At 42.4% G+C, this 23571-nt stretch overlaps 1 protein-coding gene across 2 annotated transcripts in view; it reads left to right on the top strand.

Annotated features, from left to right (window-relative positions):
* PIK3R3 (phosphoinositide-3-kinase regulatory subunit 3) overlaps positions 1–23571 on the top strand; it is a 148218-nt gene that overhangs the window by 51749 nt on the left and 72898 nt on the right. For both annotated transcript variants that reach the window (XM_062191233.1, XM_062191231.1), the window contains exon 3: positions 23171–23279. In XM_062191233.1, the coding sequence (XP_062047217.1) occupies positions 23171–23279 (109 nt within the window). The remainder of the gene's footprint in view (positions 1–23170; positions 23280–23571) is intronic.

The raw sequence follows: 23571 nt of genomic DNA, 5'->3' as shown, positions 1-23571 counted from the left end.
GTCTATAGTGTTGTTTAAATCTACTGTTTCCTTGTTGATCTTCTGTCCGGTTGATCTATTTCTGAGAGTGGAGTATTGAAGTCTCCCAGTACTATTGTATTGGAATCTAAGTCTCCCTTTAAGTCCCTTAACAAATCTTTTAAATAAACCGGTGCCCTGTAATTAGGTGCATATACGTTGATAATTGTTATATCTTCCTGTTGAATGGATACCTTAATCATTATATAGTGCCCCTCTTTGTCTCACTTAACAGTTTTTGTGTTAAAGTTTATGTTGTCCGATATTAAGATGGCTATGCCCGCTCTTTTTTCATTTCTGTTGGCATGGTATATCTTTTTCCAGCCTTTCACTTTCAGTCTGTATGCATCATTGTTGGAAAGATGTGTTTCTTGTAAGCAGCAAAAAGATGGGTTTTGTTCCTTAACCCAATCAGCCAATCGGTGTCTTTTAACTGGACAGTTCAGGCCATTAATGTTCAATGTGACTATTGCTAAGTAGTAACTTTGCCCTGCCATTTGCCAAAGATATTTCTCTTCCCTCCTCTCCTCTCCCCTTACCTCCCCTCCCCTCCCCTCGCCTCCCCTTCCCTCCTCTCTCCTCTTCTCTCTTCTCCTCTCCTTTTTAAAATCAGAAATGAAGTATATTCTGCCCAACTGAGCTCCTCGATGGAGACCAGTGCCTGGACACTAGCCCCAGTGGATATAATATTCATCTGCTCTGTCCCAAGGACCACACAAAGGATCTGTGTAGTCCTCAGTGTAGGTTCAGATTCCCCTGTAATATCTCTCAGCAGGTAACCAGGAACCTCCAAGCTTGTGGACTCTCCCACTGAGACTGCTCCAAGTCCGAGCCATACCATGAGTTCTCCCACACACCCTCAGTTTTCTCAGTCCCCCCCCCCCCCCACGGTCCTTGTTCAGAAGCTTCACATTGTCACAAGCTCCTAGCCCCGTTATTCCTCCCTACCAGAGTCAGGAGTCTCTGCTCGGCTGATTGCCAGGTGCAGACCCGAGCTGGCACAGCTGTTAGGTATGTCCAAAATGATGCCCACTCTCTCAGCTTGTGTGCCTTTGTAAGGTGATCGGAGAGAGAGAAACGTATCCATACTGTCCTCTTTTTTTTTTTTTTTTTCTCTCCTCTGGTTTGGCTGGTACACTTTCTCCCACGGGGCTTCAATCCTCATTCCCTCTAGGCTCTTCCTGCCGCTTTTTCGGCAGTGGCTTGGGCTGCTGCAGTCTCGTCTTACCTCACTTTACAGCGCTGGTGTGTAGGCTCTCAGCTGCTGGAGTCCCGAGCCGTGGGCGCCCACCGCCCTCCACGTAGGTCCACTGTGTCCCTCTAATTTCGGTAGAGTTTCCTCTGCTGTTTCTTCCCTAACTCTTCTCTGAGACTGCACTTCTCTACTTTTTTAAAAACTATCTTGTCCTGGGCTAGAGCAGTAAGCTCCCTCCCTGCTCCACCATCTTATAACCGTTGGAAATATGAGTTTTAATATTCATTAAAGTATTAATGAAATTTCTGGTATTGCATTGAAGTATGCATAGGATACTTTGTCCTGGATGGCCATGTGCAAATATCCATACAAATAAGAGGTTGGGGGGCTGGTGCTATGGCATAGTGGGTAAATCTGCCACCTGCAGTACAGGCATCCCATATGGGCACTGGTTTGAGTCCTGGCTTCTCTGCTTCCAATCCAGCTTTCTGCTATGGCCTGGGAAAGTAGTGGAAGGTAGCCCAAGTTCTTGGGCCCCTGTACTCACATAAGAGACCTGGAAGAAGCTCCAGGCTCCAGGACATAGCAGAAAGCTGGATAAGAAGTGGAGCAATCGCAGACTCAAACCAGCGCCCATATGGGATGTTGGCACTGTAGGTGGCAGCTTTACCTGCTGTGCCACAGTTCTGGCCCCATGTTTTTTTTTATAACAATTTTGAGTTTGACTTTTGAGGCAATGATTAAAGTGCTGCTGGTGATGCCCACATACCATATTGGAAAGCCTGGATTTGAGTTGCAGCTTGATTTCAGCTTCTTGCTAAGGTGCATCCTGGGAGGTAGTAGGCCTGGCCTAGCCTCAGCTATTGGGGTTATTTGGAATGTGAGCTGACAGATGAAAGATCTCTGACTCACTTTGCCTTTCAAATAAAGTGAAAAAAAAAAGTTTCAATTCTATCTGTGTTAGCAATACTAAGAAACAATATTCTGTTTATTTAAATGGAATAGGTCTAATATGTATTATGCTGAATCATCCTGTATTCTAACTGGAGAAATTGTTCAACATATAATTAATTTATTGCTATCAGGAGGAAGTTATTATTAGTAGTAGTATTTTAGAGTCTTCAAAGCAGTTCATTTTAGTTGAAGAAACTGTTCACTCAAATTATATAAACTGAATGGGCAAAAAAGTCAGTATCAAAATGAACTGAAGGATCTGTCTACCTTGGGAAGAGGTACTGAAGGAGAGAAGATCATTTTAATATGTTAATCTAAATGATTTAACTTTTTAAAAGATTTATTTATTTATTTGAAAGGCAGTGTTACAGAGAGACAGAGGAAGAGAGAGAGAAGTCTTCCATCCCACTGGTTCACTTCCCAGATGGCCACAATGGCTAGAGCTGTGCCGATCTGAAACCAGGATCCAAGAACATCTTTCGGGTCTCCCACATGGATACAGGGGCCCAAGGACTTGGGCCATCTTCTACTGCTTTCCCAGGCCATAGCAGAGAGCTGGATCAGAGTTGGAGCAGCCGGAACTCGAACCAGCGTACATATGGGATGCTGACACTGCATGTGGCGGCTTTACCCGCTATGCCACAGCACCGCCCCTAAATGATTTAATTTTAACTAATTTAATGTCTTTCCTCTAATTGTTGAATCGTTGTTCATTTCAGTTGTGAATCAGTGTTTTAGAAAAATATATTTTTAAAGAAAAAAATCAACACTATAAAGAAAATATCATTTGTATTTCCAAAGATAAAATCATACTTCAATTTTGCTGAGCCAAGAAGCACAACTAAAACTACCTGCTGGAAACTGCACTGTTTCTTTCTCAACGTCAGTAACATATGATTCAACTTCTATTTTGTGATTGGCTGTTGAAGTTTTTTCATTCAGAGATTAGTTTTGCCAACAACATCTGATTTGGGATTGGGATTTAGCTCACAAAGAAGGTTGGTTGTTGGAGCATAGGAAGGGGTTAGTGTTAGTTGATGAGCACATTACAGAGAAATCATTCCAGTGGGGGAAAACAGTATTTATCCATGCATGAGCAAAATTGATCTGTAATTCAGTACTGCATGCCAAATAGTCTGGATTTGAATGTGGCAGCTCACTGATGCTGGGGGAAATTTTATTTAATCATTTTTTTTTCTTAAAAGAAGTTGTTAAAGCTTTTTTTTTTCTTTTAGAAATATGAAATGTTTTTTGTTTCTCTCCATCTTGTTTCCAGAATTTTACTTTTAGGCTTTCACCAAACTGAAGATTTAAAGCAATTTTTTTTTTCTTTCCCAGAAGATAGTTGCTTTTCCCACTCTGGGTAGCTTGAAAATCTTTTTTTTTTTTTAATGTATTCTAAGCATTTTTCTATGCCTAAGGTTATACTATAGCATTTAGGGTAGTTCTAATTTTTTTACATTAGTGTTTCTAAATGAGTTGTGAGTTTTAGGAAATACATTTTACATAAAAGGTTCCTTTTATTGCTTTTATGTTTTTAACTTTAATGATATTTGGTTATCACAAATATATGTATTTGGAATTTTTTTCTTTTATGGTTGTCTTTTTGTTATTTATTTATTTATTTTTTTGACAGGCAGAGTGGATAGTGAGAGAGAGAGACAGAGAGAAAGGTCTTCCTTTTTGCCGTTGGTTCACCCTCCAATGGCCACTGCGGCCAGCGCATCGTGCTGATCCGAAGGTAGGAGCCAGGTGCTTCTCCTGGTCTCCCACGCAGGTACAGGGCCCAAGGACTTGGGCCATCCTCCACTGCCTTCCCGGGCCATAGCAGAGAGCTGGCCTGGAAGAGGGGCAACCGGGATAGAATCCAGTGCCCCAACCGGGACTAGAACCCGGTGTGCCGGCGCCGCAAGGCGGAGGATTAGCCTGTTAAGCCATGGCGCCAGCCATCTTTTTGTTATTTTTATAAATTTTTTTGATGCATGGAAGTTTTTAATTTTGGTATAGTCCTATTTATTTTTATTTCCTCTGCTTTTAATATCAACTGAAAGGAATCATTGCCAAAGCCAATGTCATGAATATTTCTTTGATATTCTAAGAGATTTGTAGATTTACTCCATTTAGGTCTTTGATCCAGTTTGAGTTAGATTTTGTGTATGATGGGAAGTAGGAGTCAAATTTTGTTCTTTTGCTTGTAGATATAGAATTTTCTCATCTCCATAGGTTGAAAAGACTATTTTTCCCTATTGACAGATCTTGGGACTTTCATGTAAAATCAATTTGCTATATATTTGAGGATTTATTTCAGAACTGTCAATTCCATTCCATTATTCTGTGTATTTGTCTTTATGCTAGTATTACCTTATTATGGTCCCTATAGCTTTGTAGGACATTCTGAAGTAGAGAAATATATGTCCTACATTATTCTTCATTTTCAAGGTTGTTTTGGCTACACTATTAATTCTTCCAATACATGAACATTGGGTGTATTCTTTCATTTCTTTCAGCAATGTTTTATAGTTTTTAGTATACAAGTGTTTTACTTCCTTGGTTAAATTTATTCCTAGGTGTTTTATTCTTTTGGATGCTGTTGTGAATGCAATTGTTAATTTCATTTCTGAGTGCTCATTATTGGTTTATAGAAACTAAGCTGATTTTTATGTGTTGATCTTGTAACTCTATAAATTTGTCAGATTTCTTTATCAGTTTAGTAGTGATTTTTTGTTTTCTTTGTTCAGATTATACAATCCATTTTTTGATCTAGGGGATGGCAGGAAACTTTAACTGAGATGATAGAGAGGAGTTAATCTACAAAATGAAATTAGGGTTCTGTTACCAAAGAAAGGGACATGGATATTCAGTATCCACAAGACCAAACCAAATCCCAAACTATCCAATACCCTGGAATTCATTTGTCCAGTAGTATGGTGGTTCTTTGTTACATTTTAGCTACAAATTTCTTTTCATAGAATGCAAGTTTAATACATTTGAATTTTCAGTGTTCCTAGTTGCTATAGTAAAATAGTCCTGCTTTAAAGTAGTATTTTTCATTACATGGACAAATTTATTGTATGATAATTATTTTAAACTAAAGATCCCTAAATTAATCTAAAAGTGTATTTTTTTTGAAGATTTCTTTTTTATTTATTTGAAGGAGGAGAGACAAGGGAGAGAGAAAGGGAGAGACAGAGACTTTCATCACCTAGTTTAATCCCCAAATGGCTGAGGCCAGGAGTCCGGAAATACGTCTTAGTCTCCCATGTTGGTGGTAGGGGCCCAAGCATTCAGGGTCATCTTCTGCTTTCCCAAGTGCATTAGCAGGGAGCTGGTTTGGAAGTGGAACAGCCAGAACTCAAAGCAGCACTCATATGGGGTGCTGGTGTCACTGGTGGCATACTAAGCCACTGTGCCATAGTGCTGGGTCAAAGTGTTTGTTGAATATGCATATTAATATATTTGAGCTTTAAAAGATTTATTTATTTGAAAAATAAAATGCAAGAAAAGAGGGAGAGGGATGGAGGGAAGGAGGAGAAGGAAGGAGAAAGGAAGAGCAAGAATGAGCAAACTCTTTCCATTGGTTCACTCCCCTAAATGTCTGCAACAGCCAGAGCTAGGCTAGGCTGAAGCCAGGAGTCAGGAACTCCACCCATGTCTCCCATGTGGGTGGCAGGGACTGGGCCGTGGTCTCCTGCTTCCCAGATGCATTAGCAGGGAGCTGAATTGTAAGCAGGTAGCCAGAACTTGAACTAGACACTTTGATATGAGATGTGGGTATCCCAAGTGGTAGCTTAGCCTGTTGTATCACAACACCCGACCTTTTTTTTTTTTTTTTTAAAGCTTTTATTTAATGAATACATTTTTTATAGGTACAACTTTAGGAATATAGTGGTTCTTTCCTCCATATCCACCCTCCCACCCCAACTCCCATCCCACCTCCTACTCCCTCTCCCATCCCCTTCTTCATTATGGTTCATTTTTAGTTTAACCGTATATACAGAGGACCAACTCTATGTTAAGTATAGATTTCAACAGTTTATACACACACACACATACACACACACAACATATAAAGTACAGTTTGAGAACAAGTTTTGCAGTTAATTCTCATAGTACAACTCACTAAGGACAGAGGTCTTACATGGGGAGTAAGTGCACAGTGACTTCTGTTGTTGATTTAACAATTAACAATCTTATTTATGATCACCCAAGGCTCTTGCCACAACACCTGATCTTATGTGAGCTTTAAAAAATTTATCAGGGCCCGCGCCATGGCGTAGCAGGTAAAACTGACGCCTGAGACACCAGCATCCCATGTGGCACAATTTGAGTCCTGGCTGCTCCACTTCCAATCCTGCTCCCTGCTAATACGCCTAGGAAAACAGCGGAGGATGGCCCAAGTGCTTGGGCCCCTACATGCTCATGGGAGACCCAGAAGAAGCTCCTGGCTTCAGATTGGCACAGCCCTGGTCATTGTGGCTATTTAGGAAGTGAGCCAGCAGTTGGAAGATCTCTCTCTCTCTCTCTCTCTCTCTCTCTCTCTCTCTCTGTAACTCTGCCTTTCAAGTAAATTAATCTTTTAAAAATTTTATCTTTGAAATACCTTAAATGCTGACTGTTTTTGAGAGGCGAGTGAGAGAGGCACACAGAGAGAGCTCCCATCCACTGATTCACTTCATAAATGCCTGTAATAGCTGTGGCTGGGCCAAGCCAAAGCTGATATAGAATGTGAGCATCTTAACCACTAGGCCAAATGTCTGCTTCTTTATGTAAGTTTTTTAAGATTTATTTATTTATTATTCGAAAGGTAGAGAGAGAGAGAGAGAGAGAGAGAGAGAGAGATCTTCCATCCACTGGTTCACTCTCCAACTGGCCGCAATGGCTGGGGCTTGGCCGATTTGTAGCCACGAGCCAGGAGCTTCTTCCAGGTCTCCCACACAGGTACAGGGGCCCAAGCACTTAGGCTAACTTCTGCTGCTTTCCCAGGCCATAGCAGAGAGCTGGATCAGAAGTGGAGCAGCCAGAACTCGAACCAGTGCCCATAGGGGATGCTGGCACAGCAGGTGGTGGCTTTACCCACTATGCCACAGCACCAACCCCCTTCATGTAAATTTTTAGAAAAAAAAACTGTATTTATTTGAGAGGCGGAGACATATACATATGCACATATATGTGTGTGTGTATGTATTTGTGTATATATGGAAATTAGGGAGGGGGAGAGAAAGAGTCCCTTCATCCCCCGCCCCCCCAATCCAGTTGGTTCACCACTCAAATGCCTGCAACAGCCAGAGGGCCAAAGCTGGAAGGTGGGAACTCAAACCATGTCTCCTATGTGGGTGGCAGGAACGCAACTGTTTGAGCCATTATTGTTGCCTTCAAGGGTCCACATTAGCAGGAACTAAAGCTGGGAATTGAACCCAGGTATTCCAGTGTGGGATGCAAGTGTTCTAACTACTGGCTTAACTAATAGACTTGCCCTTTATGTAGGTTTTTGTGCTCCATCTGAAAAAGATTACTCATGGCATCCTTGGAAGTATCAGCACTTCATTTTGATATTCATGTTTAAACATTTTTTTTTTTGGACAGGCAGAGTGGATAGTGAGAGAGAGAGACAGAGAGAAAGGTCTTCCTTTGCCGTTGGTTCACCCTCCAATGGCCGCTGCGGCTGGCGCATCGTGCTGATCTGAAGGCAGGAGCCAGGTTCTTTTCCTGGTCTCCCATGCGGGTGCAGTGCCCAATGACTTGGGCCATCCTCCACTGCCTTCCCGGGCCATAGCAGAGAGCTGGCCTGGAAGAGGGGCAACCGGGATAGAATCCGGCATCCCAACTGGGACTAGAACCCTGTGTGCCAGCGCCACAAGGCAGAGGATTAGCCTGTTAAGCTACGGTGCCAGCCTCATGTTTAAACATTTTTATAATTTGATTTTTTTCAGGGTGTTATGAAAGGATGACTACTTTTTTTTTTTTTTTTTGACAGGCAGAGTGGATAGTGAGGGAGAGAGACAGAGAGAAAGGTCTTCCTTTTGCCGTTGGTTCACCCTCCAATGGCCGCTGCGGCCGGCGCTTCTTGCTGATCCAAAGGCAGGAGTCAGGTGCTTCTCCTGGTCTCCCATGCGGGTGCAGGGCCCAAGGACTTGGGCCATCCTCCACTGCCTTCCCGGGCCATAGCAGAGAGCTGGCCTGGAAGAGGGGCAACCGGGATAGAATCCGGCGCCCCAACCGGGACTAGAACCCGGTGTGCCGGCGCCGCAAGGTGGAGGATTAGCCTGTTAAGCCACGGCGCCGGCCGGATGACTACTTTCATTCAAAAGTATCTCCCAAAGCATGTTGCAAAGTGTTTAGTTGGGGGAAAGATTGTTCTTGCAAAAATGAGAGGCAATATGGGAAGTGGTTAAGAGGACAGATTCTGGAACAAAGAAAGATTGCTATGGTTCATTTCACAACTCTGGCCCTTCCTGTTGGACAGGTGCTAGTTACTTAGCCTCTTTGTGCCTTGATTTTTCCATTTGTAAAATAGATTTCATAGTGTCTACTTGTATTTAATAAGGTTTCTGTGAGGGTTAAATTAATACATGTAAAGTAGTTAGAACAGTGCCTGACATATAGTAAATCCTTAGTAAATATTAGTTGTTGTGTGTTCCCACTGGGGAAGGATATTGGTGTCATTCTTTTTACTAAGCCTGGTATGACTGTGTTATCAGTGATTGCTTGCTTTGATAAACTTAGGGTGAATTAGTGTATCAGGAAGTTCCATTACTAACTTAACAAAATACATGTGGATGTTTTATCATATATTAAGTGATGAAGTTATGGTAATGACCAGTATGTATTGCTTGCTAGGATCTTGTTGTCTAGTAAAGGATTCTGGGCAAGCAAGGTATTAATTTAAGAGACTGATAAGTACCATAATACAGATAAGCAGGAAATGCTTATGGTGTCAAATAGAGGGGTATTTCAGTTTTGTTGGGAGAAGGATTTCTGAAGAGGTATCCAACATGAATTACTTGTTGGAATTAGCCAGGTGGAGCTTGGGTAGCTGGAGATGAGATTTGAAAGTTTACAGCATGAAATTACCTCAGGAATATGTGTAGAACAGTGTGTTGTAGTAAACTTAACATGTCTGCAGATAACATAAATGAATGAAACAGCATGGTTTTTTTCCATTTAATAAATAAGAAAGGCAGAGGGAGGGAGGGAGGGAGGCAAGGAGAGAGAGAGAGAGGAGGGGAGAGAGAGAGAGACAGAGAGAGGCAGAGACAGAGAGACAGACTCTCCCATCTGTTGGTTTACTCCCCAAATGCCTGCAACAGCTGGGACTGAGCCAGGCTGAAGCCAGGAGTTTGGAACTTAATTTAGGTCTCCTACATGGGTGGCGGGTACCTATATATCTATGTACCTAGGCCATCACCTGCTGCCTCCTGGAGTGTGCGTTAGCAGGAAGGTAGAATGGGAAGTGGAATCAGGACTTGAATTTAGGCAATCTGACTTGGGATGTGGGCATCACAAATGGTATTTTAACCATACCAAACACCAGCCTCTAGGTGTTTTTTTTAAAAACATTCAAATTTTGACATTTTAAAACGTTGCTAAATTAGCAAGATGAAAATAGACAACTGCTACTTGACCTTAAATGTCTGAGAGATCCTAGGGAGTAAGTAATTAAGCTAGAAATGAAGATTGTGATGTGGAATTCACTAATTTTTAATTAATGGCAAATTAAAACACTCTGGGGTGATACTCATTGTAAGCTCAAAATAATATAGTTTTGACCAATGAAGTCAGCATTATGGATTGCCACTTTGTGATGTTTCTGGTATAGGGTAGCGGAGTGAGCAAGGGAGCAAGGATAGAACTCCATTTTTATACCCCAACTGGCCTAAGGAAAAGGAGCCTATGACAGATTTAGAAAGAATGACTAGAGAGGTAGGAAAACTATGTATGGTATAGAGTCTCAAATGCTGAGTAAAGAGAGCATTTCAGAAAGAAGAGAATGATCAGCAGTGTCAAATGCTGCAGATAAGTACTGAAAAGTGTCCACTGAATTTAGCAACAGGGTCATTGACCTTGGCTAGAGTGGTTGTAGTGGCATGGGGTTGGGGGGCAGGATTGCATTGGATTCAGGAGGGAATTCAAGTGCAGAGAGACAGTGCTCAGCTATTTCAAAAAGCTTGGGTTGAAGGAGAAAAGAGAAAAGAAATTATACAGTGTGAGTTCCTAACCGGATATTTATGACACCCCTCAAAAATATGCAGACTTTGTGTATGTACATTTCTTTTTTGGAGAGAAACCTTAAAGTCTTTATCAGCTATTTAAAAGGAATTTATAATCCTGAAGAACCACTTCTGTCAGGGGGCCTATAGTTGAGCCATTTGAGCATATTTATCAGCTGGTAGGAAGGAAGCCAGTGAATTGGGAGAGGCTAAAGATTCTAGATTCTAGAAAAATAGTCCCACTGGTGGTAAAAGGAGATGAAATCCATTAATTGGTAGAGGAACTCATTTAGATAAGAAAGAAAAAAAATAGGTGTACATGCACATAAATTTATAGATGAATACCAGGAAACGTAAGTAGTTCTCTGCTCACAATCTCTGTTATCTGTGTTGAGGATCCATTTAAGGTTGGAAATCATATTAGTGAAACAGAATTGAAGATGGCATGACATCTATCCTTCTCTGTCAGCCTAGGAAGAGTTCAGAAAAAAGCATGAAAACAGATTGAGCTATGATGGGATCTTGCCAGGTTAGATGCAATTGAGAGGATAAGAAAGGCAAAAAGAACGGGGCCAGTGTTGTCGTATAGCTGGTAAAGCTTCTACCTGTGGATGCCTGCATCCCATATGGGCGCTGGTTCAAGTCCTGGCTGTTCTACTCTAATCCAGCTCCCTACTGATACACCTGGGAAAGCAACAGAAGGTGCCCTAAGACCTTGGCACCCTGCACCCATGTAGGAGACCTGGATACCTGGATGAAGTTCCTGGCTCCTGGCTTCAGCCTGTGTGGAGCCGCTCCCCCACCCTGCCCTCTGTAACTCTGCCTTTCAAATATATAAGTAAATAAATCTTTTTTTTTTTTTTAAAGAAAAGCAAAAAGAGATTATTAGTTGAGGTAGAGAAGAGGGAATGACAATAAGCTGAAATAGTACTGAATTTGAGGAATTGAAGGTATCATTGATGTTGAAGAATTGAGAATGATACCTTCAATTAAGCAGTTGAAGGTATCATTGAAAGAAGAAAGCTACAGTATTAGGGAAATGGGAGAGATATAGAGATAGAAGTCAGAGTACATTTGTGAATTTAAGAATGAGGTTCTCTTCCTAGTTTAAATCAGAATTATGAGTTGTGTTAAAAAAAAAAAAAAAAAACTACACTTGCTGGGGCCGGTGCTGTGACGCAGTGGGTTAAAGCCTTGGCCTAAAGTGTCGGCATTCCACATGGGTGCCAGTTCTAGTCCTGGTTGCTCCTCTTCTGATCCAGCTCTCTGCTGTGGCCTGGGATAACAGTAGAAGATGGCCCAAGTCCTTGGGGCCCTGCACCCACATGGGAGACCCAGAGGAGGCTCCTGGCTCCTGGCTCCTGGCTTCAGATCGGTGCAGCTCCAGCCATTGCGGCCAACTGGGGAGTGAACCAGCGGATGGAAGACTTCTCTGTCTCTACCTCTCTCTGTAACTCTGTCTTTCAAATAAATAAAATAAATCTTAAAAAAAAAAAAACAAAAAAAAAAACTATGTGGGGCTGGCACTGTGGCGCAGTAGGTTAATCCTCTGCTTGTGGCACTGCATCCCATATGGGCACCAGATTCTAGTCCTGGCTTCTCCTCTTCCAATCCAGCTCTCTGCTGTGGCCTTGGAAAGCAGTGGAGGACGGCCCAAGTCCTTGGGCCCCTACACCAGCGTGGGAGACCGGGAGGAAGCGCCCGGCTCCTGGCTTTGGATTGGCGCAGCTACAACCGTTGCAGCCATTGGGGAGTGAACCAACGGACGGAAGACCTTTCTGTCTCTCCCTCTCACTGTCTGTAACTCTACCTCTCAAATAAATAAATAAAATCTTAAAAAAAAAAAAACACCAAAACTACGCTTGCCTAGTCTCATTCTGGATCAACTGGTCAAAATCTGTATGGAGTTGGGCTGAGGCATCTTATTTTAAAAGTTCCACAGGTGACTTAAAAATAAATTTTAAAATTTACATATGTTAAAATTTTCCCTCTTTGGTATACAGTTCTTTTTATTTTTTTATTTTTTTTATTTTTTGACAGGCAGAGTGGACAGTGAGAGAGAGACAGAGAGAAAGGTCTTCCTTTTTGCCGTTGGTTCACCCTCCAATGGCCGCCGCGGTAGCGTGCTGCGGCCGGCGCACCACGCTGATCCAAAGGCAGGAGCCAGGTGCTTCTCCTGGTCTCCCATGGGGTGCAGGGCCCAAGGACTTGGGCCATCCTCCACTGCACTCCCTGGCCACAGCAGAGAGCTGGCCTGGAAGAGGGGCAACCGGGACAGGATCGGTGCCCCGACCGGGACTAGAACCCGGTGTGCCGGCGCCGCAAGGCGGAGGATTAACCTAGTGAGCTGCGGCGCCGGCCTGGTATACAGTTCTTTAAAGATTTATTTGAAGTTGGTGGGGAGTAAGCCAGTGAGCAAGAGGATCAGTCTTCCACCTATTGGTTCACTCTCCAAATGCCCACAACAGCCAGGGTTGGACCAGGCTGAAGGGAGGAGCCAGGAACTCCATCTAGGTCTTCTATGTGAGTGGAGAGACTCAGGCACTTGGGTCAGCATCTGCTTTCTCCCAGGTACATTAGCAGGAAGCTGAATTGCGAGTGGAGTGGCTGGGACTTTAACCAGGCATACAGAATACTCCTGAGTGGAGGCTTAATCTGCTGCACCACAGTGCCTGTCTCTGTAAGTTTTAACAAATGTATAGTGATGGCAGTTGAGGAATGTATATTTGTTTTTGAACATTCATTTAATTACTTGTTACACTAAAACTGTGGCCATAGATTTCAGAGGAGTGAAAATTATTAACATTTTTGTCATCACTTGTCAGGTCTAGAGCTGAGATCAACACTTTTTTTTTCTGTCGAGCCGAATACTAAATAGTTTAGGCTTTGCAGGCCACATGTAGTCGCTGTTGCATTTCTTTGTCCATGTGTGTTTACAGCCATTAAAATTGTACCATTCTTTGTACCATACAAAAATAGGCCGAGAGTTATAATTTCCCAACTCCTAACAGATAATCAAGTTCTGATTTGTAGCATTTTCTGGTTTCTGAAGTACTCCCACTGCAGCTGATTTCAGGTAACCAGTTGTGACATACTGAGCGCAGGGTTTGAAGGAGATGCTATTTTCATTATATATGTAATGTAATGACCTTAATGGCATAAACAGATAAATGAAATACAGTAAAAAGTTAATGAAATGATGAGTTTTGAGTATTACTTTTGATTTTAATGCCTTTTATTGTAAATGTATGATTTAATTATAAATAATGACTATATACAAAAATGGCTTATAAATTTCCTGAAGATTTAACAGTCATCTCTCACTAACTTGTATTATGAGTGAAATTCAAGCATGACTTGAGTTCATGTACCATTGAACTTAAGGCTCAGTGATGTGAGATAATTTACTAAATCTAACTTTAGAGTAGTAGAACCAAAATAAACTATTGAGTTTCTTTTAATTTTTATCCAAGAAATACAAGTTCATAGTTTAAAAATTCAAAATACAAGTTTGGTACTAAAAAAAATAGCAATCCCCTGCCCTATTGTTTTCACCTCCAATTTATAATCCCCAGAGGTAACACTTTTTTATATTTTTCTTCTGATTTTTACATATTTTTCATAATATGTTTATACTGTTAATTTTCACTTTTCACTCTTTAATTTTATTCCTTCTGAGGAAGTTGGTGATTAATTCTCTTATGCCATATACCTCTGTCTCTGCTCATTTTCCCAATATGTTTAATAATTACAATTTTTTTCTTTTAAAATATTTTTTAATTTTAACTTTACTTGAAAGGCAGAGAGACAGAGAAACAGAGATCTTCCATCTGCTGGTTCGTTTCCCCAAATGACTGCAACAGCCAGGCCAAAGCCAGGAGCAAGCATGTTCCCCACATGCCTGCAACGTGCACAGCATGCAAAGCAGGAATGTTCCCACATGCCTGCAACAGCCAGGCAAAAGCCAGGAGCTTAGAAGTCAATCCAGGTCTTCCTAATGTAGCTGGGACCCAAGTACTATCATCAGCATCTTCTGCCTTCCCAGGATATGCATTAGCAGGAACCTGAATCTGAAGTGGAGAAGCTGGTACTGAAACGAGGCACTCTGATATGAGATTCACATGTTCCAAGCTGCAATTTAACTGCTTTGCCAAATGCCTGCCCTATAATTACTTCTCAATTTGTCTTCAACATTTACAGTATTATGATTATGTAGTGTTCACAGCCAAGCCATTAGTTTGATTCCTTTCTTACATAACTTTTTCTTGGACTTAATTGCTTTAGTTACTAAATGTTTTCTTCTGTTCTTTATGTACTTACAACATACCATTCCCATGCCTTCTGATAGAGTTACAAAATTTATCTCAGTATGATTAAACAGCAGATGATTTCCATTTTTTTCCCTTCAGTAAATCCCTAGACCTCCATTCACCTGCTTGAATCCCAACTATTTATTTTTTATTTTTTTGACAGGCAGAGTGGATAGTGAGAGAGACAGACAGAGAGAAAGGTCTTCCTTTTTGCTGTTGGTTCACCCTCCAATGGCCGCTGCGGCCGGCGCATCTCGCTGATCTGAAGGCAGGAGTCAGGTGCTTCTCCTGGTCTCCCATGCGGGTGCAGGGCCCAAGGACTTGGACCATCCTCCACTGCCTTCCCAGGCCATAGCAGAGAGCTGGCCTGGAAAAGGGGCAACTGGGATAGAATCCGGCGTCCCAACTGGGACTAGAACCCAGTGTGCCGGCGCTGCAAGGCAGAGGATTAGCCTGTTAAGCCACGGCGCCAGCCCTATTTATTTATTTTTTTAAGTTTTAAGCTTTTATTTAGTGAGAGAAATGCATGGGAGAATGGGAGAATGGGAGCCCTATCTAAAAGAGAGAGGGAAATCTGGATTCATATCCAGTAACAGGAACCTGCCACATGGAGGAGCATATAGGCCGTAAAGCTTGGGGCTGGTGACCCGAAGGCCACGTGCCCTGGAGGCGCAGGGCAGCATGGCTCGCAATGGCAAAAGGCCAAAAAGAAGAGCTAGGCCCACCATGTTCCAGGCCTTTAATCCACTTCCAAAGGGGAGTGGTTAATTAGCTTGATTGGCCAGTGGGCACACAGGTGTGGTCAGGTAGGGGCATGAGGTCACATAGGGGAGTGGTCTTCCAGCTCACAAACCTGATCAGTTTATCTTGGATGCCTGCCTACAACATTCCCCCCTCGGAAGACTCCATTCCCTTAATCCTAAGGGATGTTGAAGGGCATAGAATCATCATATCTTCTATAGCTGCTTCCTGCCTATGAGGGGCGTAGTGCAGAACCTGCCTAACCTGGGTCTGGAAGTCTCTGTCTATCTTATCTAACAAATTTTCTTTGTGAGCTGGAGCAGTCTCAGTCACCACCAATGTCTGTGTCTCTTGTATGGTTCCAACTATTGTTTTCAGCTGTTGTCCTAGAACAGCTTGAATATCCCTTATTTGAAATGCTTGGGACTGTAAGTTTCAGATTTGGAATTTGTTGGGTCTGGGAATGTTTGCACAGACTTTAATGGGTGAGTATCCCTAATCAAAAATATGAAGTCTGAAATAAGTCAAAACCCAATTTTTTGGAAAGTAGATGGGCCTCGAACCAGGCATTCCAAAATAGGATGCAGGCATTCCCAGCAGTGGCTCCACCCCTTGTGTCATAATATCTACCCCTTATCAATTGATTTTTTTAAAGAAAAGTTCATTATAATTTTTTTATTTATTAATTTATTTGAAAGTGTTACACAGAGAGAGGAGAGGCAGAGAGAGAGAGAAAGAGAGTGAGAGAGAGAGGGAGGGAGGGAGGTCTTCTATCTGCTGGCTCACTGCCCAGTTGGCCACAAGAACCAGAGCTGTGCCAGTCTGAAGCCAGGAGCCAGGAGCTTCTTCTGGGTCTCCCATGCAGTTGCAGGGGCCCAAGGACCTGGGCCATCTTGTACTGCTTTCCCAGCCATAGCAGAGAGCTGGAACAGGAGTGGAGCAGCTGGGACTCGAACCAGTGCTCATATGGGATGCCAGCACTGCAGGTGGCAGCTTTACTTGCTACTACACAGTGCCCCCCCCATCTTTCTTTAAAATGTATTTTATTGCCAATTTGGAGTGATTTATATAGGAAATAAAGATCTACGTATGTTTACATTTTTTTTTTAAAATTTATGTTCATTCTATTTGAAAGGCAGAGAGAGAAAAACAGATTAGCAGATACAGAGAGATTTTCTGTCTGCTGGTTTATTCCCTAAATGCCCACAACAATCGGGGCTGAGCCAGGCTGAAGCCAAGAGAATGGAACTCAATTCAGGTCTCTCATGGGTGGTAGGGACCCAAGTACCTGAGCCCTCTCAAGATGCACATTAGCAGGAAGTTGGATTGGAAGCGGAGTATCTGGGATTCAAATCAGGCATACTGTTATGGGATGCAGACATCCCAATGGTGACAACCACTGCACAAAATATCTGCCCCAATTTACATGTATTAATCTAGTATATTCTAACTTTTTTACTCCATTTGCATGATTTTATTTATTTACCTAAATGTTTCAAAAGGATATGTCTGTAAAGTTTGGATAAGTTTGCTGGAAATGTAGAGTCCTATGTTCCAATCCATACCATGCATTGTATAGATTCCTCAGGTGATTTTAAATTCATTAAAATTCAAGAAGCACTGGTCTAATTTACTGTTTGTATCATCGAGAGTACTTGATACATACTAAGTGTTCAATATATATTTTATTGAGTAAATGCTTGGTGGACCTTCTGTTGAACAATCAGAAATTATTTAGAAAATGTTTGGGTAGGGGTAGGCAGCCATTGTGGACAGCAGGTTTTTCAAGCTAATGCTTGGGACACTCACATCCTGTGTTGGAGTGCCTTAGGTTCTAGTGTTGTCTCCACCTCTGATTCCATCTTCTGCTAGTGTGTACTTTGAGAGGCAGTGATCATGGCTGAAGTCCTTGGGTCCCTGCCATCCACATGGGAAACCCAGAGGAGTTCATGGTTCCTGGCTTCAGTCTAGTTGAGATTCAGTTGTGAGTATTTGGGCTGATGATGTTGAGCATCTTTTCATATGCTTGGTGGCTGTTTGTATGTCTTCTTTTGGAGAAATTTCCATTCAGATTCTTTGCCCACTATTAATTGGGTTATATTTGCCTTTTTAAAAAGATTATTTTCATTTTATTTGAAAGACAGATGGAGAGTTGGAGGTGGAGAGAGGCAGAAAGGAAGGTAGGGTAGGAAGGAGGTGCGGGGAAGAGAGAGAGATGTCTTCTATCTGCTGATCCACTTCTCAAATGCCTGCAATAGCTAGGGCTAGACCAGGCAAAAACCAGAAGCCTGGAACTCATGTCTCCCATGGGTGTAGCAGGGACCCAAATATTTGAGCCATCATCTTCCAGGGTATACATTAATAGGAAGCTGGATTAGAAGCAGAAGTGGGACTTGAACCCAGACATCCCAACATGGGAGGTAGGCATTCCAAGTAAGATCTTTTTTTTTTTTTTTGGACAGGCAGAGTGGACAGTGAGAGAGAGAGAGACAGAGAGAAAGGTCTTCCTTTTGCCGTTGGTTCACCCTCTAATGGCTGCCGCGGTAGCGCGCTGCGGCCGGCGCACCGCGCTGTTCCGATGGCAGGAGCCAGGTGCTTCTCCTGGTCTCCCATGGGGTGCAGGACCCAAGGACTTGGGCCATCCTCCACTGCACTCCCTAGCCACAGCAGAGAGCTGGCCTGGAAGAGGGGCAACCGGGACAGGATTGGTGCCCCGACCGGGACTAGAACCCGGTGTGCCGGCGCCGCAAGGCGGAGGATTAGCCTGTTGAGCCACGGCGCCGGCCTCCAAGTAAGATCTTAACCACCTATGCCAAATGCCTGCCCTTATTAGTCTGTTATTATTCAGTTACAGAGTTCTTTAGATATGTGTTCTAGATATGTTTTTTATCCATATGTCAAAGTTTTCTCCCATTCTGTGTATTGTCTTTTCACTGTGTTGTTGATGAAGTACAGTTTTTAATTTTCTTGCAGTTTGATCTGTTTTTCTCTTTGGTTTGTGCTTGCAATATCATACATAAGAAAAAATTTCTTGTTTTAGGCCTTACATTTAGGTCTTTGATCCATTTTTAGTTGAGATGGGGGTCCAGCTTCTTTCCTTTTGTGTAAGGATAGCCAGTTGTTCAGCATCATTTTTTAAAAAAGCCTGTTTTACCATTTTGACTCCCTGTTGAAAGTCATTTCATGGGACCTGCGCTGTGACATAGTGGGTAAAGCTGCAGTGCTGGCATCCCATATGGGCACTAGTTTGTGTCCTGGCTGCTCCAGTTCTGATCCAGCTCTCTGCTGTGGCCTAGGAAAGCAATAGAAGATGGCCCAAGTCCTTGGGCCACTGCACCTACATGGGAGACCAAGAAGCTGTTCTTGGCTTTGGATCAGCACAGCTCCAGCTATTGTGGCCAACTGGGGAGTGAACCAGAGGATGGAAGACCTCTCTCTCTGCCTCTGACTCTCAAATAAATAAATAAATCTTTAAAAAAAATTATTTCACTCTAAGGGACTTCCGTTTTGAGGAACATATTCATATTGTTCTCTTTTTCCTCTAAGATAGCCCCCATTTTTGTTGTTGTTAAAGAGAACAATGTCAACACGGTTCTAAGTACAATTCATAGAACTTTATTTTATTGAACTTATTTTTTAAAAGGCTTATTTATTTATTTTGAAAGAGTTACAGAGAGGGCCGGCTCCATGGCTCAATTGGCTAATCCTCTGCCTTGCGGCGCCGGCACACCGGGTTCTAGTCCCGGTAGGGGCGCCGGATTCTGTCCTGGTTGCCCCTCTTCCAGGCCAGCTCTATGCTGTGGCCTGGGAGTGCAGTGGAGGATGGCCCAAGTGCTTGGGCCCTGCACCCGCATTGGAGACCAGGAGAAGCACCTGGCTCCTGCCTTTGGATCAGTGCGGTACGCCGGCCGTGGCGGCCATTAGAGGGTGAACCAACAGGAAAGGAAGGAAGACCTTTCTGTCTCTCTCTCACTGTCCACTCTGCCTGTCCAAAAAAAAAAAAAAAAAAAAAAAAAAAAAGAGTTACAGAGAGAGAGGGAGAGAGAGAGAGATCTTTCATCCTCTGGTTCACTCCCCAGATGGCCCCAATGAACAATATTGGGAGAGGTCAAAGCCAGGAGCTGGGAGCTCCATCTGGGTCTCCCACATGGGTGGCAGGGACCCAAATGTTTGTGTCATCTTCAGCTGCTTTCCCAGGCCATTAACACAGAGCTGGATCAGAAGCGGAGCAGGCAAGACTTGAACCAGCACCCATATGGGATATTGGGGTTGCAGGTGGTGGCTTTACTCCCTGTGCTACAACACCAGCTTTTGAACTGTTTTAAAGTAGGTTGTCAGTGTGATGCCCCATGATGACCATGTTTGTGTATATTTCCCACAAACAAGAACATTTTCCTGGGGTGGGTGTTTAGCCTAGTGTTTAAGATGCAGGTTAAGATGCACACATTCTACATTGGAGCATCTGGCTTTGATTCCTGGCTCTGGCTGCTTTAATTCAGACGTCTTTAATTCAGACCCTGGCAGGCAGCAGGTGAGAGCTCAAGTAATTGGCTTCCTGCCACTCACAAAGAAGACCTGGATTGAGTTCACAGTCCTTGGCTTTAGCCTTGATCCAGCACAGGCTTTTGTGGGCATTTGGGTAGTGAATCAGTCGATGGGAACCCCCTATGTATCCCTCTTTCTCTGTTTCTCTGCCTCTCAAAAACAAAACAAAACAAAAAATTGGCAACACATTGTGCCATGGTGGGTTAAGCCACCACCTGTGGTGCCAACATCCTAAGGAGTATTGGTTTAAGTCCCCACTGCCCCGCTTCCAATCCAGCTCCCTTCTAATGCTGCCTGGAAAGGCAGCAGAAAAACTGTTTCAAAAATGAACCAGTGGACAGATCTCTCTCTGTCTCTCGTTCTCTCTATATAGTTCTGCCTTTCAAATAAATAAATAAATAAATAAATAAATAAATATTTGTTTTTTAAAGGAACATTTTCCCACATAACTACAATATAATCATCAAAACTAACATCAATGTATTGTTGCCATGTCATCCTCAGATCCCATGCAAGTTTTATCTATTGTCCTAGCAAAAGGATCCAGTCTAGAATTGCATACTGCATTTAGTTGTGATATTTTAGTTTTCTTCAATATGAAACACTTTATTGTTTCCTTGACTTTTCTGAATTTTACAGTTTTGAAGGTTACAGACCAGCAACCATTTTGTAGAACACTCTCTCATTTGTGGTTGGTCTGATGTTTCCTCTTAATTACATTCATTTTATGCATATTTGGTAGGAATATCACAGAAGTGATATGTCCTTCTCAGGGCATCCTGTTAGGGCCCATGATTTCATGATTAGTTATAATGTAATGTTAACTTTGATTTCTATATTAAAATGGTGTTTGCCAGGCTTATTTACTAATTAATTATTATTTTTCCTTTTGTGATTAGTAAGCTTTTTCTGGGACAGTACTTTGAGATTACTGTACATCTGTTGCTTATCAGTTTTTCAGTTTTTTCATTTATTTTTATCTGTATATCTCATTAGATTCCTGTTTTGCTTAATGAGTTGTATCCTTTTACTATCATTATTTGTAATTATGCTCCAGTTGTTCTGGATTTGGCCAGTGGGAGCCCCTTTAACCTCACTTCCTAATTATTTTGACATGGCCCTTTTTTGGCCCATGATGCTTCAGGCTCATTTGTTACTTTTCTGCCCTAGTCCTGGAATCAGCCATTTCTGTAAAGAAGCTGGTTCCGCTCAGTAGAGAATGGCATTAGAAACCAGGATCTGGGTGCTAAGTGTACATTTTGGGGTATTAACTGCTCCTAGGATCTCTCAGGGAATAGAACTAGGGAGTGTATATATTCTTGGTATATATAGACCTTCACATTCTTTTTTTTTTTTTTTTTTTAAGATTTATTTCTTTGAAAGGCATAGTTAGAGAGAGGCAGAGGCTGAGAGAGAGAAGTCTTCCATCTGCTGGTTCACTCTCCAGATGGCCACAATAGCCAGAGCTGGGCCGATCTGAAGCCAGCAATTCCCACAGTGACCAGGACTGGGCTGAGCAGAAGCTGGGAGGTGGGAACTCAACCCAGGTATCACACATGGGTACCAGGAACCCAAGTACTTGAGTCATTATTGCTGCCTCCCTGGCTCTAAATTGACAAGGAGCTGGGAATTGAACCCAGACACTCCAGGATTGGATAGAACATCTTAATTACTAGTTTAAACACTTGCCACATATTTATAAATATTGAAATTCGTGAGTTTTTATCAGTAGCTGTAGTTCCAGTCCAATACTATAGAGTTCATTCTAATTTTTTTTATCTTTTCATGTTTGTTAGCTTCCTTTTTAAACTATGAGAAATCTGGCTCCTCTTACCTTTAATAGTTTTACTTATTTAATCTCTCCCTCTGTATGTACCCAATCTCTTAGAGCTGTTGCTGCATTCTCCCTGGCTCTCCCTAATCCCTGCCCAAGTAGAAACCCTTTTCATGCCTAATCGTTCTGTCCCACTGCATCAAGCTGCCTGCCTCTGAGTATTGCCCTTTTACTCACTTGATCTCCAAAATGCTGTGTCACCCCAGCCCTGTGCTGCTGCCCTTCTTACTTCAGTCAACTTCATTATGCATGGCTGATCCTGGGAGGACACTTTCCTCAAGGTTTGAGATCCATTATTTTTTTTCTGGACAGGCAGAGTGGACAGTGAGAGAGAGAGAGAGAGACAGAGAGAAAGGACTTCCTTTTCCGTTGGTTCACCCCTCAATGGCCGCTGTGGCTGGCGTGCTGCGGCTGGCACACCACACTGATCCGAAGCCAGGAGCCAGGTGCCTCTCCTGGTCTCCTATGCGGGTGCAGGGCCCAAGGACTTGGGCCATCCTCCACTGCCTTCCCGGGCCACAGCAGAGAGCTGGCCTGGAAGAGGAGCTACCGGGACAGAATCCGGCGCCCCAACCAGGACTAGAACCCGGGATGCCAGCGCCGCAGGTGGAGGATTAGCCTATTGAGCCACGGCGCTGGAAGGTTTGAGATCCATTATACAAAATGATCTTCTTATTTTCTTATCTAGATATACATTATAAGTGATTATGGTAGTCAAGAAAAGGAACATACCCTTCATCTGATAGTTACCTTTTTTGTTGTTGTTGTGATAAGAGTACCTAAAATCTACTCTCCTGAGAAATCAGTAGTATACAATATTAACTATATGAGGGTACTTCAAAGAGTTTGTGGGCAAATGGAATGAGAAGTTTATTTTGGTGTAAAAATATTGAAATACATACCTACATGGACTCTTCAAAAAGTTATGGAAAATGCATATTATGAAAAGGCTTTGCATAGATTTCAAAACTTTTTTGCAACAAAAGAAACTTTTAATTTCATTTTTCAGTGAACATTTTGAAGTACCCTCCATAGTTCTCACATTGCATATTAGTCACTTTGAGGCTTTTGCAATCAATTGCTTGGGGATGGGCTTCACATTGTCTTTTGAGAGACAGTGGAGTTTTTGGGATTAAAAGTAAGCATTTTATAAGGAGGAAAAACTCAAATAGTTTGAAATTTCTACTTTTTATGCAATTATAGAATTCAAAAAGGATTCATTCTTTGACTAACGGTTAACTTATAATAGTACTTAATTTAAGAAATACTTGAATCTTAATCTACATTTGTTAATGAGTTATTTCTTACTGAAGAAATTGGAAAATAATAGTTTACATATGTAAAATAATATTCATTTCTCTTCTAGCTCTTCCACCAAAGCCACCTAAGCCAATGACTTCAGCAGTTACAAATGGAATGAAAGACAGTTCTGTTTCTCTCCAGGATGCAGAATGGTACTGGGGGGATATTTCAAGGTAACTAGAATGCTTCTATAATTGAGTACAGTTTTTTAAAATCATTTTTGAGAATTTGTAGTCAAACATTTTATTTATTTATTTATTTTTAGAGATTTATTTATTTATTTGAAAGTCAGTTACAGAGAGATCTTCCCTCTGCTGGTTCACTCCCCAGATGGCCAGGCTGAAGCCAGGAGCCAGGAGCTTCTTCTGGGTCTCCCATATGGGTGGCAGGGACCCGAGCACTTGGGCCATTCTCTGTTGCTTTTTCCCAGGCCTTTAGCAGGGCACTGGATTACAAGTGGAGCAG

This window comes from Lepus europaeus, chromosome 5 (genome assembly GCF_033115175.1).
Source record: "Lepus europaeus isolate LE1 chromosome 5, mLepTim1.pri, whole genome shotgun sequence".
Lineage (NCBI taxonomy): Eukaryota > Metazoa > Chordata > Mammalia > Lagomorpha > Leporidae > Lepus > Lepus europaeus.
The sequence above is the reverse complement of the archived record's forward strand: the minus strand, read 5'-3'. Positions and strand labels throughout refer to the sequence as shown.